Source organism: Ptychodera flava, chromosome 21 (assembly GCF_041260155.1).
Source record: "Ptychodera flava strain L36383 chromosome 21, AS_Pfla_20210202, whole genome shotgun sequence".
NCBI classification, from domain to species: Eukaryota; Metazoa; Hemichordata; class Enteropneusta; family Ptychoderidae; genus Ptychodera; species Ptychodera flava.
The window spans coordinates 31,913,451-31,929,647 of NC_091948.1; the positions used below are offsets into that span (position 1 = coordinate 31,913,451).

General features: G+C 38.3%; 1 protein-coding gene and 1 long non-coding RNA gene across 2 annotated transcripts in view; both read left to right on the forward strand.

The window, feature by feature from the left end:
• Positions 1-2,265: 2,265 nt before the first annotated feature.
• Positions 2,266-16,197, forward strand: part of LOC139122035 (aldehyde dehydrogenase 1A1-like) — a 38,295-nt gene continuing 24,363 nt past the window's right edge. Inside the window, exons 1-2 of the mRNA XM_070687401.1 lie at positions 2,266-2,410; positions 7,074-7,178. Coding sequence (XP_070543502.1) covers positions 2,369-2,410; positions 7,074-7,178 — 147 coding nt within the window. The 5' untranslated portion in view covers positions 2,266-2,368. The remainder of the gene's footprint in view (positions 2,411-7,073; positions 7,179-16,197) is intronic.
• LOC139122037 (uncharacterized) lies at positions 8,321-11,724 on the forward strand. The gene is made up of 3 exons (XR_011549382.1): positions 8,321-8,589; positions 10,563-10,637; positions 11,047-11,724. It is a non-coding gene; the product is annotated as an uncharacterized lncRNA (long non-coding RNA).

A 16,197-nucleotide genomic window follows, 5' to 3' on the forward strand; every position in this document is an offset into this window, starting at 1 on the left:
TTGACCAGTCGGTGCCATCGTGAACATTTTGCGGCTGAACCTCATGTAGCGTCGCGGGTAACAATGATAGCGTTGTGGTGAGATCGAAAGCGTCGCGGGCCGCGACGTTGTTTTCGGCTGGGCAGAACCCTGTCTGTAAGAGCTCAGATTAGACATACTGAGGGCCTCTGATATAAACCCCAAATTACCGGCATGGCGAAATATAAGTGCCAGTCACATCAAAATTATATTTTCAGCAGAAAGGGAGATGTATATACATGCTGGTCTTGTGAGTCTCCTGTGAAATTTGTTTTGTGTTGGCCAAAAATTTTGCTGAGGATTGGGAACAGAGGTATATCCAATCAAGAAAACATTATTCGTACTAATCATAAATGAATTGTGGGCTTACGTAAAGTCCAACCTGATCAAAATTCAAGTTTGAAAAATTCAATGGCTAAAAAAGTTTAGTATCAAGTTAGTTTCCTGTCCGCCTTTATTTTCACACAATCAGCCCTAAGGGTGATAACTTTTGGAATTCATAAAGAAATTAAGTTCTTTGTTGACCGATAAGCATCAGACAATAAGGCTTTGTTTGTCGATTTTGTGTTATAACACGACTCCCTACAGTACCACTTATGTATTCACACAGCGAGGCCAAGGCATGGTGGGAAAGAATAACCGTAGTTTCTGCGAAAGTTTTGGGTGGACATCGGACGAAGAGATAGGTTTAAATCTCTGCTGCAATAGATCTAAGGCCCGATAGTCTCAAAGCCGGCCATTTCACGCTGACCATTGTTTAATTTGCTGTTCGGAAGGCGATCGCGCTCACGCTTACTTCCTCAAATCAGGCAGCCACTGCAGCTATGCTAATTACGCTACACCATGGAGGTAAATGGTTGCATTATGTCGGATTTCCCAACTGCAAATGATGTTATCTCCTACGGTTTTATCACCCGTTCATCGGTAAATACTGATGGTGACAATCCTACGTTACAAAGTGTAATACCAAACAACTAGGTGTTAGGTGTTAGTTGATGTCATATTCATATCATTTCTAGATCTGTCACAGAGAAACCAGTGGCGTTTCTTGATGGAGAGATTGTGGTAAGACAGTGTTTCGATCCATATATGGAGGGACCGTGTTTGATATAATGCTGAACGTGACAACTGAGAGAAATACTGTATAAATTAAAGTCTTTATCGATTATTAGAATATTTCCTGTATTGTAACTCTAGTCACAAGGAAAAGCACGAATTTCACACGATTCTTGGATGATATCTCAGGTATGTGAGAGGTTTTGTATTGGTACTCTGTGCTAACGTACGTACGCTGATACAGAACCTCTCACATATATCTGTAGCATTTCCAATGAAGAACTGTATCTTTATGTTTTCTATCAATCGTACACTAAAATAATATCGCAACATGTTGACTGACTCATAATAGCTTGAAGTAGCTCATTAGGCGATGTTTATCGACTAACTGGTGTGACTGTGTGTAGTTACGTGTCAAAGATTGCGATAGAAGTGCCAAGCACGGTCCATTCACCGTGTGTCAAGTCATGGTCCTTCCATCATGCTTAAGTAAAGGGAGAGAATATAAGGATATCGTAATATCTTGATTTTCGTGCAGGCCCCAATGGGTCGGAGGAAATCTGACACACGATTTCCAGATACGTCATTTATAAGCAAAATCTTCAGATGCTGACCCAATTACACTATTCCCAACCACTTTTGGAGATAAAGTCATCCAACCAAATCGTTCGACATTACCCGTGTAGAAAGATTTCAAAAAAAATGAAAAAAATATCACGGAAATCATGGTCTGAAACCTAGTTTTCCCTATAATAAAGCATAGTATGACCCGGTCTTGTAACCTCAAACGGAGTATCTCCTTTAGCAGAACGGGAAAAGAAATCGGCACTTCTCGTCTAGACAATCGGATAATATAACATATCATAGTACTGCTCCTGTGAAGACTATCGGCTTGAAGTCTTATAGAAAGGGTGCAACAACGTGCAATTATCTCTACAAATGGACTCGGAGGTCGATAGCCTATCGAGACACCGATGTAAAGTAATTTTTACAACTAACCAGATTCCGATTCTAGATAGGCATTTCATTTTACATGAGAAAGATTGTACAAGTCATCTTTCTGTCTTTTCAACATGTATGAACGCAAATGTGGTATTTGTGCCATTTCAATTCACATATCGTAATCACCTTGACAATGGCAGTAAGTGACAATGACGGCTTATATTATAAGTATGTTCCCTTCTTTGAAATGGAACCTACCATCGGAAGCTCTTTTTGTATATAATTTCGCCCTGAACTATTCATTCACAGTTTTTATCAAGTCGTTGAATTTCTCAGTCGTCCGCGAGCTACGATGTCGAAGTCTATAGCCCAACCAGAAGTCAAGTACACACAGGTAAGCCAAGAGAAAAAAAATATTGAAAACTAGCCGTATTTTCTACCCTGGGTTGATAACTCTGCTGGTGGACAGAATTGTCCCCGAGGTTATCGTTCGCCAAGTTAAAGCGATGAAATTCGTTTCTTCGCTTCGATATAGTTTGTATGTGCGATGTGTGATAGTGAGCATGCTTGCGCGAGTGCTTCACGAACACTACAACGTGTGGAGCGGTCTCAGTCAGAAAAATGTAACAACTTAGCCGGCTATTGAACCACTCTTTTTTGGGAGTGGAGATTTAGCCGAGCAGTTCTCTCTGTGGCCTCTCCGCTAGGCGACTGATGCCGTATGTTGTGGGTTCGAACCCGATTGAAAACTAGCCGTATTGTTCCTTAGATTTTTCTTGGCAAAGCTACAGAGACGACGAGCGAAACTGTTTTTATTTTTGTTTACAAACAAGCAAAATCTACCGCTAGTTACATTGTTACTGATGACATGGAGTCTTGATTTTACAAACTGTCCACAATAATAAGCATTACATGTACAGTCATGACAGTGGCAGAACACATTCTCAGCATTTCACACGCTCCCAGAAAAAAATGTAAGCGATGTGCAGAACAAAAGTGTTCATGAGGTAAAACAATTGCAGTATTGTCTTTTAACTTCCTTAGAGTGGGGTATAATATTTGCGCTTCTCACTTTTCGTTCAGCCGACCGTTGCGTACCTTCACACAGGAACTAATGCGCAGCGTCTCGGAAGCTGTTATCCAATTGTTTAGCTTAATCTTACCGTTATTATTGAATAATACAAATAGACTCCCAAAGCTGGTGAGAATATAGTGACGATCGGCCAATAAGATTCACATAAACAGTCACACATCGCTGGAGAAAACACATTTTGCATGAAAAAGTTGAAGATGATTTCGCTGCAGAAGGACCACTCTAATCAAGCTTTGACATTGACGAAACCATGCGTATTTTTTATTTTGGTATCTTTGTGCTTTCAATTTGATTCTTGTTGAAACCGATGCACCTTTTATCACATGTCAGTAACTTGTTGCACAAATCACCCATGACCGACGGTATCAACTGGACGAAGGCTGAACAATGTCTTTGGAAAGTCTAATCGAATGCTGGTTATCAAGTTAACACTCATGATGCACTACGAAACAGGGATATTACTAATAGAAGTTAGAGTACAATTCGCTTTTTAGAGGGCAAGCGTGTGGGCGGTGGTCATAAAGAGAGAGGAACTGATAGAGAAAACAGTGAGAAAAACTCAATAATGAGCTTATTAATAGTGTCTGGGTAGCCTGTGATGCAATGAAATGGTCTCGTACGGTTTTATCACCCGTTGATCGGTAAATACTGATGGTGACAATCCTTCAGACCGTTACAAAGTGTAATACCAAACGATTGCATTGGTACAAACAGTTGCGAAGAAGTTCAGTTTTCTTCTTTTTCCACGTAAATAAAATGGATTCCTGACAACACATTCGCATAGTTTTGGCGTGTGTTTTCCATCGTTTCTCGAGAAGACCACGGTCTTTTGTGGAGGGACCGTGAGAAGACACAATGTGGAATGATCAATGTAATGGTTTAATCCTATAATGAATGCAATTAGCGACTCGTGATACCTTAGCCTAACCACAGACATTGACCATTTTCTATGGTGTATGTTATCTGACCATAGGCTATAGAAAGGATTGGACAGGAAACAGTGGCAAACACCAGGGAACTTTATTACTTCCGCTGTGCGACTTTTGTTTTAATGAGCCAAAGTTGTAAGGGGCGTGATAAGTGACTTGCGGATATATCCGCCTTTTTCTTTTGATAGTGCAATATTGGTTGTGTACCGGATTTCATGCAGCTTTTTCCTAACAAAGATGCAGTTTACAGATTGCTTGAAGATACGTAGTTTCGTTGAGAACGCATTCAATCACAGGCATGATAAACCGGTAAATCTGGGCAATACAGCATTATTGTATTCATTTGTGGTAACGGTTGTCAAGGTCTTTAGTCATCTACATTATTTGCTTTCGTTCTAAAGCTATGAAACAACGATATTTGTCTGAAAAGACCGTAGACCTAAAATCCGAAGTTTGTATATCATTGATACTACTGATTAACACCCATGATCAAACTTTAAAAATCCTCAGTTAATGTTAGATCATTGATGAATTGTTAAAAGTTTTGGGCGTGACGAAAATTTTTCGACATTTGCGAGCCCAAACTGAAAAAATAAATCGTAAATGTGTTTCATTGCATTAATTATTAACAACAATAATCAGCAGCAACTAGAAAAGAGATTCTTTCATTTCATGTATGTGTCGCATTCTTGTTGTGATGACTAACATTCAGGGATACATCATAACATGGAGGTAGTAGTACCTCCATGATCATAATAATGGAAAGTGGATATTGCCCCTGTGAACGTCTGCCGTAAACAAGGAAAAGGCGAAAACGACTGTCAATGCAATCATCGTAGCCAAAAAAGTTCTCGCCACGACAACTTTGTTTCTTACGGTTTGTGCTTCCGACATATTCTGTAATTGAAGCACGATGCTATGAGGATTTCCAGGCTTTCAGGCGCAAAGTATCTGAATCGCTGACCATTCTCTGGTAGCAGACAATACTCATTTCAGTAAATAATTACTTTTTTCCCTTGCAATTGTGCAAATATTCCCGAATCGTCGGCATGATTTTTAACCAATATTCCTAACTGCCGCTTTCACACCCTCGTGCGCTCAGCATGTTCGTGATTTGGATTCACAATCAACCAAACGACAACAGTTTTCTACCTAAAATGTCGTCGAACCGTGTAGGTATGTATCACCTCCACGGTCAATCCATGTAGCTGAAAAAGATATTCTCTTTTAAGTACCATGGTAAAACACTGTCCCGTGCACGTGGCATGCAGGATTTTATGTTGTGTAACTTGTGGCAAAGACGGGTGTATGCGGCCGCAAACGTAGTATGAATTCTGGAACCGTCTCGAGGCACCAAGATCAGTTCTAGACTTGGTTCAAATCTGTGATTTGTGAATGTTTGAGTGGGGTAAACGCCATGATTTGTACTGTGTTCTGTTTTCATGTGAAACGCGTGAGTGGGGTGAACGCCATTAGTGGGGTGAACGCTGCACAGGGGAGTTTCTCCCCGAATCAAAGGGTGCAGCCAACGAGCTATTCATCGAAAAAGCTATTCCAGTAGCAATTTTTTAGGGCAGGGGAAATTTTAATTTTGCTAGGGCAGGGGACATGTTTTTAGGTGGTAGGGGAGCAAATTTTAGGTTTTTTTGTAGGGCAGGGCGGATATCGGTTGATTTTCCTGGGGACAGGGCTTGGCGAAAAACTTTTTGAAGGGAATTGTTTCCAGGGCAGGGGAAATTGGCAAGTTTTTTTCGCTACAGGGCGAGGGAGCTTCAAAAATTCACAGTGGGGAGGGGAAACAGGCAAAAATAATTGGAGAGTGGGTAAAAATGAAGTTTGAATGTGGGAGGTAAGTCGAAAAATTTTTTGTGGGAGGGCAAATTATGAACAGCTAATTAATTACCCTCTTGACTTAAAATTAGTCAGTTCACATTATTTGTCATGCACAATATATCTTATCATAGTAAGGACCTTTTTAAAAGTGCATTGTTCGTTGGCTGCACCTGAATCAAAGGGTATAGGCTTTCTTGCACGATCTACATTGCTATAAATCACTGATGAGATGCAGTTTGTATTTACAAGGACACTAACTTGTAGCGTTTCTTACGACATCTACATTATGTGTGACACAACAACAACACAACAGTTATCTTTGTTGAATTTTATCGGTCAAAAACAACAACACGACTTATAAACATGAATAACAATACAAACAACAACAACCACATTTCTGGGTTCCCTATGATATTTTCTGGGAAAAGAACTCTCGACAACGATACAGGTGTGCGCAGATTTCCCCCGGCCCACCCCTGTAATTACTGACGGCTCCCTAACGCACTCGATGTCGAAGCGCATGCGTTCTTCTTATCAGCCAGAATAACCGGGGGGGGGGGGGGGCTGTCAAGCATTTTGTATTTGTGTCACTGTGTACACGTTCCGTATCGCCGCCGGTACTATGCAAGAAGTCAAAGTCGGTGAATCCGGTAGAAACTAACTCACTACTGCGCAGACTCAAAGGTAACGCGTTCAATCGCTGGAGAAAACCTGGCATGGGCTGCCAAATTCCAAATAGGTTTGAATGAAATAGGAGAGACACAGGAGAAACTATTGCAAATGATTTTATTTTTTTTAAATTCGCCGACCTGAACAAGTCTGGATCAGTTCATACACAAACTGCTTTGACTCTTCTATTTTCTAAAGTTTCCGTGAACACAATTAACATACCTTGTCATATATGACCATAATATCCATTGAATTTACTTGTACATGTTTTTACGTATTTCAGTGTAAATGTGATGATATAAATGCCTTTCGGTTTAAAAATGGATATTTTAAACAATAAAACGTTTAATCACAATTGTTGTTAACATCAGCCTCTACAAGCATAACAAACTTATTTTTTTAGTGTCTGACATTGGTCAACAAGAAGTTCGTGCTTACACGAATGTACTTACTCATAATAGTAATCTTGGTTTGTTTGAAATATGGTTTATATGATACATATTTATTTTTTCTTTTCATGTATGTTATTATAGCTCTTCATCGACAATGAGTTTGTTAACTCAATAAGTGGTAAAACATTTCCAACTATCAACCCATCAACTGGAGAGAAGATCTGTGATGTTCAAGAAGCGGATAAGGTCATTTGCACTATTTACATAAAAAATCTTCACCAACCATGGATAATTAGCTTTACTCCGAGTTGATAGCTCCGCTGTCAGTGACACGGGGCCTATTTTGTCCGGCGTACAGCTTCTATTGTCCGTCGTCGTCCGTCAACTTCACACTAAAACCGGTTACCCCTGGTCTGAAAATGTTCATACTCTGACAACAAGTCTTCAAGAATGACCTTACTCAGATAATGATATGATAATGAAATGCTAATTTTGAGTTTATTCTTATTTTATGATGGCGTCACAGTTGTCAAATTGGATGAGTTATTTTTGCATTTGTTAAATTTTATTTTTTTCTCACGTTTTTGTCCACTTTTTAAAAAATCTACTTCTCTAAAACTACTTGTATGCTGCCAAATTTCACGTATAAAGGTCTACATGGATAACTTTATTCAGCGTATTCAAATAACTGAATTTGCATATGCCACTTTTAGTGTCATTTTCTGTTTTTAGATTTCTCTAATATAAATACAATATAAAAACTGTAAAATTTAATATAATACGAAACTTTCGAGCAATGTCCTCATTCAGATTGGTTAAAATTTCAGGTATGAATTTTCCCAGGGATGACGTGATTCAGTTTTGTTCAAATTATGGTGAAATCTGCATGTCGAAAGTCTGTGCATAAAATGATAATACTTGGAATTTTTTATTTTTTCCTCAGTAGAGCCAAACTGTAACTTCCGAGTAAAATGTTAACTGAGAAGAAATACTTGAATCGCAACTGTGGCTGGTATATTATTCTTTTAGAATTTTGCATGAGCAGCCGTACAATAATGCATTATTTGTATAAGTTTGATGATGTATTTCGAATATTTCATTGCCATTACACATTTTTTGCTCACGTGTGAACACGTGAGCATATGTCGCAGCGATGTCTGTCTGTCTGTCTGTCTGTGTGTCTGTCTGTCTGTCTGTCTGTTGGTCCATTTTCTCAAAAACGGCTGAACGTATTTCAGTCAAATTTGGTAGACATCTTCAGAATTCAAATGGCTAGAACTGAAAAGGTTTTGGTGGGCGTGGCTTGGATATTAATGAAGTTATGAAAGTTTTAATTTTTCTGTTACGCCGCGTATAACAAGTGAAAACAATCGACTGTTTGAGGGCGCTGTGAAATGTGCTTGTCCAGGTTGGCTACAGCTGGATACATTTTACCCACAAACCCTAGCGGCATAAAGCCAGTCTTACTGCACTTACTGTACTTGTACATTTCGTCTCCCCGCCATCGTCGCGTAAATCAAGTTATACCGTCGTATCATAACGAGCACATAGTTCTTCGCTTGTCTCCACAGCCTTTCTGTGCTGTGAGTACGCTTATCCGGCTTTTTGCTGTACAAATTCTGAAGCGTGATTTTGATGGACTGTCGGTGTGGTGTCGGTAAGTAATTCAAAGTAATTTGTGTGTGATGTGTTGATTCTATGTCGTGATTTGATGTATGCACCTTTGTTCGATACCACGATTTGACTTGGACGCTTTGAGTTTACGGTTGAGAAAGTAATAGTACGGTACATGCATCAAAAGAATTGAGAAGGAGCGCGACTGTGACTCGATCGCGACTGGGAGCTGTAGTTCCGAACTTGACTTTTTCATGGCATAGATTTGTACGGTCGGCTCTTGCCCTGCGTACCCTGTTGTGTGTTCGGGCCTTCCCCGGCCCCCGCCACTATCATCTACATCATCACATCTTTCATCTAGTCTAATGAGGTCTTCCAAATCCTTTGTATTCATTTAGACCCATATTTTTGAGCAACGGCTTTTGAGATTTTCTGGCGCACGTTTTTGGCTCATTATAAAGTGAGTCTTGGGGTCGACTGTTCAGAGATGACAGCTGTAGTTGCTTCATTGTAAGAAGGCAGACAAGGCCCTCTGTCACAAACCTTAAAAAGTCTGTAGCATGATTGAAAGAATCCATTACTTACGCTTCACTGTTCTGTGATTAAATGTTTTCTTGGCGTGCGCCAATGTCAGCTACGCTGGCTCCTCTGTAGAATTCATCCATTAGATGTGGTGGGGCCGTGTAACACCTGAAACACACAGCACGGTACGCAGAGCTAGCTAGGTCGGGTAGATTTCTGTGTACGCTGCACTGTCTCCAAAACCCACGTGGGTCCGGCCCGACAGCGTATCCCTTAGCGTACACGAGAGGTCCTGCACGAAGAATAACAACTGACTGGTGTCAATGTTATTACTATTTCATAAAAATAGTCCACGTAAAGATTGTTTTGTGACAATCGACGAGAGTCATAGGCTGGTTAGGCTAATTTTGTCGTGGCAAAGCCATAGATTAGGGTTAGGGATTTTAGATTGGGCAATAGTTTTCGTTCTCGTAGATGTCGCGGGGACATGGATATTCTAGGTACACTGGTAGCAATGATGAATAGTTACTATTATTGTTTGTGTATAGGGTCTGTTGTGGTGCTCCGAAAGGGTTTCAGGTAATATTTTCATGATATCGTCATAATAATATGTCTGATCATTTACATACTTTTTAGTTTCCTATAATGTGGGACAAGCTACTGAATTTCGATGGTTGGTACTCAGTGGCAAAGACTTTGCTTGGAAAATGCGTTACCATCAAAAGCGAATAAGAATGTAAAATGCCCCCAAAAATCTTCCAGACCCCCCCCCCCAGGATATCAAATGGTCCACCCCATAGGTGGGAAGGCTTGTATAATGAAAAAATGACATTTATTCATCATATTATAACTTCCAGACAAATATTGCTTGCAAGATCCTGTGAGTAGGCCACCACTGTAATTGTTGATAGATCAATAAAGCCTGTCGGCTGGTAGGAACTGATCAATTTAGTGTGTGTGTGTAGTGTGGAGATTTCCTGACTTTCCATCCTGTAAATTTTGACAATTTCTAAAGTACAGCTTGTAAAAATACACAAGTTTAGTAATATGCAGATTAATTTTAGTGCCCTTTCTTATCCAGCTTTGAGTGTTGAATGAATCATTATGAGGACAAAATGGTAATGTGATGAAATGTCACAGGACAAAGTGATGATAAACCATGAATTCATTTATTATTCATGAAAAGTATACTCTATGAGTGAACTAATGAGGTTTAAATGGGTCCTAAAAGATAAACTTAATTTGATGAGATTTACATCCGTGTGTTGCCCTTATATTTCATTAAAACAAAATGACATGTCATACACACATCAAAAACATTAAGATAGCTATTTGAAGAGATTGTTGGACATGGAAGTTGTGTGAGAAATGTTAACAGAGCTTTCGATAATGTTGTATCACTGTTCTAGTAAATGATATGGCACTTCATGGAGTCAACAAAATTTATGACAGTGGTCATTTTAATCCTTGGTGTTATGTTTTTTTCATTTGCAGAAGTGGTCTATTGATGATTACATCACCACAGGGCATTCATTAGGACATTCCAATTAAATCCACATATTTTTTTGTGTGAGTTCATTCACTTTTGCCATTCTTTGTTAGTCCATGCAGCTTTTCATTGTGTGTGCATTCAGGCATCTAGGTAGATATTTCAGACATGCCCAAACCGATTTCAATTTGTTCTTTGATACTATCAATGCCATCAGGCAGCCATTATGTTATATTTTGTGGCCATTCACAAAGATATGTCTGACATACCTGGACCAATGTCATGCAAACTTGCCTTTGTAGGAATGGTGTCGTGTCATCAATGATGAACTTGTTGGTCAATAATTTCCATGAAAAAAATGGAATAAGTTCTTTACATGTTGTAAAACATCAAATTCATCTTTTTTGCCAATTTTTTTCACTGGTACAAATATGTATATTTAACAGGATGCAATGGATGTCTTACTTTGATTTTTTGTTTCTTTAACAGATTATACCAGGAGGCCATATACGTGGTGAAAATTCACTCGCCCATAGGAGGCACAGCAATAAATTGCCCACAGGAGGCGCAATAATAACTTGCCCATAGGAAGGGCGCAATAATAACTTGCCCATAGGAGGCGCAATAATCATTTGCCCATAGGAGGCGCAAACAATAACTTGCCCAAAGGGGTACAACACAATCACTTGCCTATAAGAGGCACAGATTGCCCAGTTGAGGCACAGTTGCCCATAGACGGTACAGACTGCCTGTAGAGGCGCGTTCAAGATCACAAATTGATAGTCAACAAGCATTGGTTACAACATTGCTGATAGTACTTTGAGCAAACACTGTTGTGGTTAATTTCGCATTTAGATCACAACTGATTTGACATTGATAATATTCAGTATTAACTTGCAGAAGAAAAAAAATAAGGCAGTAAAGTTTGTCTTTGTCTTCCTCAGTGTACATTGTGAAATTATACCGTGAATATTTAACAGCACACAAGTTAGTGCTCTATCATTTACTTCCTGATAGGAAACAAGAGTATTGTTTACAGGCAGATTATTTGCAATCAAATAGAATTACTTCAGCGTACTGAATATATAAGGAAGACTGACATTTCTCTACAATTTCTGAAAATTGGCATTCATTTACTTCATAATAAACAAGAACAGTCATACCACATTCTATCATTGTCTACTTATAACTGACAACCCTTTTAACTGCTTTTTTCTGTCTAGGTCCAGCTTCCCCAATAAAGTTGGACCTAAATTTTGTAGTGAAAGGGTTCAACGTCTAAACTGCACAATATTGACAAGCAATAACACATTCATAGTCTACAATCTCAACAAACACAATCATTCTTTCATCAATACTTCAACTTTTAAGGTTTCACTTTTCATAGCATCAGAAGAAATCAAGGAAGCAATAAGCAACATCAGTCAAATTATTAATTTTTCTTCCTATACAAGTGCTTGAATTGACTGTAAGAATATTATAATATTAAGCACACCCATAACACAACGTTACTATAAAAGTACAATGAGAGTAAAAAAACTGAGCATAAAAGCAAAAAATGAAAGAAGTAAATTGTACATGCAACGAAAAAGACAGTTGCAGACTCCTCACAGATGTTACAGAAAGGTTAATGTCGAAGGTGATGGTAATTGCTTGTTCCGTGCTATAAGTCTAGGACTCTATGGAACACAAGATCATCATCATGCAATAAGATTAGGTACCGTTGACTGTGTAATTGAACATTGGGACAGATATGAGGATCCAATTAAAGGTGAATATGAAAGATGGCATATTGTCTCTCAAGATGACTATAGGCAGTATATGTCCAGATCTGAACCAGGTAATGCAACTTATGGAGGGGACATTGAAATAAATGCTGCAGCGCTTGCATATAACATTAATATTGCAGTTCATCTTGACACTTTAAGTGAACCATTAGAGACTGTTGGTAATTCTTCTGTAAGTATACATCTTTGTATCATGCAATCCGTGTTGAAGGAGAAATTGATAGTGGTCACTATGACTTTCTGCAAAGCACAGAGCAAAATTTGTCACAAGCAATAAATGTAAACAGTTTTGGACCAGTACAAACAGAGAAATCTTCTATGCCGACAAATGAACATTGTGTAAATTATAGAGAAATAGAGAAACAGAGAGACATGATTGCCAAGAGAGAAAGAGAGAACAAATAGAGTTTAGGCAAAGCGAAAAGCAAAGAGATTTAACAGCCAAGCAAAATAAACGAGCTGATCCAGCATACAGGCAAACTGAAAGGCAAAGAGATATGAATGCTAAGAAAATTATGAGAACTGATGAGCTGTACAGACAAACTGAAAGGCAAAGAGATGTCAATGCTAAGAAAACTATGAGAGCTGATGATGTGTATAAACAAACTGAAAGGCAAAGAGATGTCAATGCTAAGAAAACTATGAGAGCTGATGATGTGTATAAACAAACTGAAAACAAGAGAAACAGGACATCAATGAAATTGAGACGGTGTGATGATGAGTACAGACAAACTGAAAGACAAAGGAATGTAATTGCTAAGAAAACAAAGAGAAGTGATGATGTATATAAACAAACTGAAAACAACAGAAATAGGGAGTCAAAGAAATTAAGACGGTGTGTGATGATGAGTACAGACAAAATGAAAGGGAAAGAAATGCTAATGCTAAAAAGACAAAGAGAACTGACCAGGTCTTCAGGGAAAGCGAAAAGATCAGAGATGCCAATATTAAAAGTATTAAAAGAACTGATAAATCATATAGAGAGAGAGAGCAAATGAGAGATAGATTAAACAAACTAAACAACAGAAGATGTAGTGCTGCCAAATCTATTGAAGAGCTGATACAAATTTTTCACGGTGCAGTTCAGAATGGCCCAAATTTTGTATGTGTGTGCTGCCAACAGCTGTGGTACAGAGAAAGTGTTTTGAACTACAATAATGTTAAAGAAAAGTTAAACACCTTTGCATCATCTCAGGCTACAGATAATGATATGGCACCATTATGTAAAACTTGTTATTCATATTTAAAAGAGTCAAAGTTGCCTCCTTGTTCTGTGGCCAATAACATGTCATTTCCATTAATTCCCCCCGAGTTACAGTTACATCCACTAGAAGAAAGACTTGTTGCCTTACGCATTCCATTCATGCAAATAAGAGAATTGCCAAGAGGTAGACAAGTTAGTCTCAGAGGTAACATAGTCAATGTTATAGCTGATGTATCAACTACTGTCTCTACATTACCTAGAACTTTAAATGAATCGCAGACAATACCTGTTAAATTTAAAAGAAAGATTAGCTATAGTCATGCCTATCAGGTAGAGAATGTCAGACCAGTGAAAGTCTTACAAGCAGCTAATTGGTTAGTTAAAAATAGCCCCTTATATAAAGCAGAACTGATTACAATATCTACAGATTGGGTTGTTTGCAGAAAGGATGAAAACCACAATTGGCAGGAATTTTGTGAGGAAAATGACGATCATGATTATTCTCACATGTCTGACAAACAAACATGTAAACAAGATGACAGTAATGATCATGATGATCATGATGATGATGATAATTGGACTGAAGAAATAAAATTGGAAGATCATCCTGCTGGCACATTGGATACAATGCTGTCACCTTTATATGATCAACACACAGACTCTGATGGCGCAGTTTGTTATGCACCAGGCGAGAACAATAAACCACTAGGAATATTTCAAGACAAATATTCTGAGGAGCTCTCATTTCCAACAATATATTGTGGTCAACCCAGACAAGAGAAACGCATAGTCCCTGTATTATATAGTACATTGTGTAAATGGGAACTTCGACACAAAGATAGGAGAGTTGCAAAGTCGATGCCTAACATTTTCTTTAAACTAAAAAAATTACAAATCAAGCAGATTAAAGACAAGGCAACATTATGTTTGCGAAAATGTAATCTGAAGGGCCGCAAATTAACAGCTGGTGAGCTTCAATCACCACAAAATGTTGATAAAATTGTTCGACTTGATGAGGGATTCAGAGTGTTGAAGACACTTAGAGGTTCACCACCATACTGGGAGAGTGCAAAGAAAGATATATTTGCCATGATACGTCAACTTGGTATTCCAACATTTTTCATGTCATTTTCATCAGCAGAATCTAAATGGATACATCTATTGAAAATTCTTGGAAGGACAGTTCACAACAAGGAATACACAGATGACGATGTATTGAACATGTCTTGGAATACAAAATCTGATTTGATAAAATCTGACCCTGTTCGTGTGCTCGACACTTTGACTATTCATTCAACGATTTATGCATGATTTCCTAATGAGCTCACATCATCCAATTGGTGAAATACACGATTACTTTTACAGAGTGGATTCCAACAAAGAGGATCACCACATATACACATGCTTGTATGGATTAAAGATGCACCACAATATGGTGAAAATAGTGATGATGACATCACACAATTCATAGATCAGTATATTACATGTTCAAATGATACCAGTAATGAATCCTTCGCTGAATTGATAAATTATCAAATGCACAGACATGCAAAAACCTGTAAGAAAAAAGGCCAATGTGTTTGCAGATTTGGATTTCCTGTGCCACCTATGCCAAGAACAATGATATTGCAGCCATTGCCAATGGATACTGATGAAAGCACAGAACAGATCCTTCAAAAGCACTATGAAAATATCAAGACTGTTGTTACTGATTTACAATTTGGAGAAACTCTTTCTTTTTCTGAATTCTTAAATAAACTACAACTTGATGAACAAACCTATATTAATGCAATACAGTCATCTCTAACATCAGATAAAATATTCCTCAAGAGGTCACCAAATGAAATAAGAATTAACAGCTACAATGAAACCCTACTCAAAGCTTGGAGAGCAAACATGGACATTCAATTCATTCTTGATCCATATGCATGTGCCATGTACATCGCATCTTACATTAGTAAAGCTCAACGTGGAATGAGTAATTTGCTCAGTAGGGCTGTGGAAGAAGCAAGGGAAGGATGTCATGATATCAGAGAAAGTGTCAGGCATATAGGAAACAAATTCCTTAATCATGTTGAAGTTAGTGCTCAAGAAGCTGTTTACCTTGTTATGCAAATGAGACTAAGAAGAGCTTCACGCGGCTTCACATTTATTAACACATCACCCCTGATGATAGAGTTATCCTATTGAAACCTCTTGATGACATACAAAACATGCGTCCAAATGCTACTGACATAGAAAGTGATAGCATCTTGAAAAAATATGAGAGGCGCCCAAAAGCCTTGAGAAATTGTGCTTGGCAGACTTGGCAGCATGGTACAGTTTTCAAAAGTTAAAAGATAACCCGCAAGATCATTATCAAGATAATGATGACTTCTACAAACTGATGAAGAGGATGATGATGATGAAAACAACACAATATATCAGATACGTGGCCTTGTGTATAAAAAACGCACCAAAAGTAAAGTTATCAGATATGTTCGTTTCCATAGGGAAAAAGACAAAGAAAATCATTACAGAGAGTTAATAATGTTGTTTTATCCTTGGCGAAATGAAAATGAACTCCTTACAGGGTGCAAAACATACTATGATCGTTACATGCAAGTGAAATTTGAAGTAGATTCTAAAGAAAAGGAGTACAATAAAAAT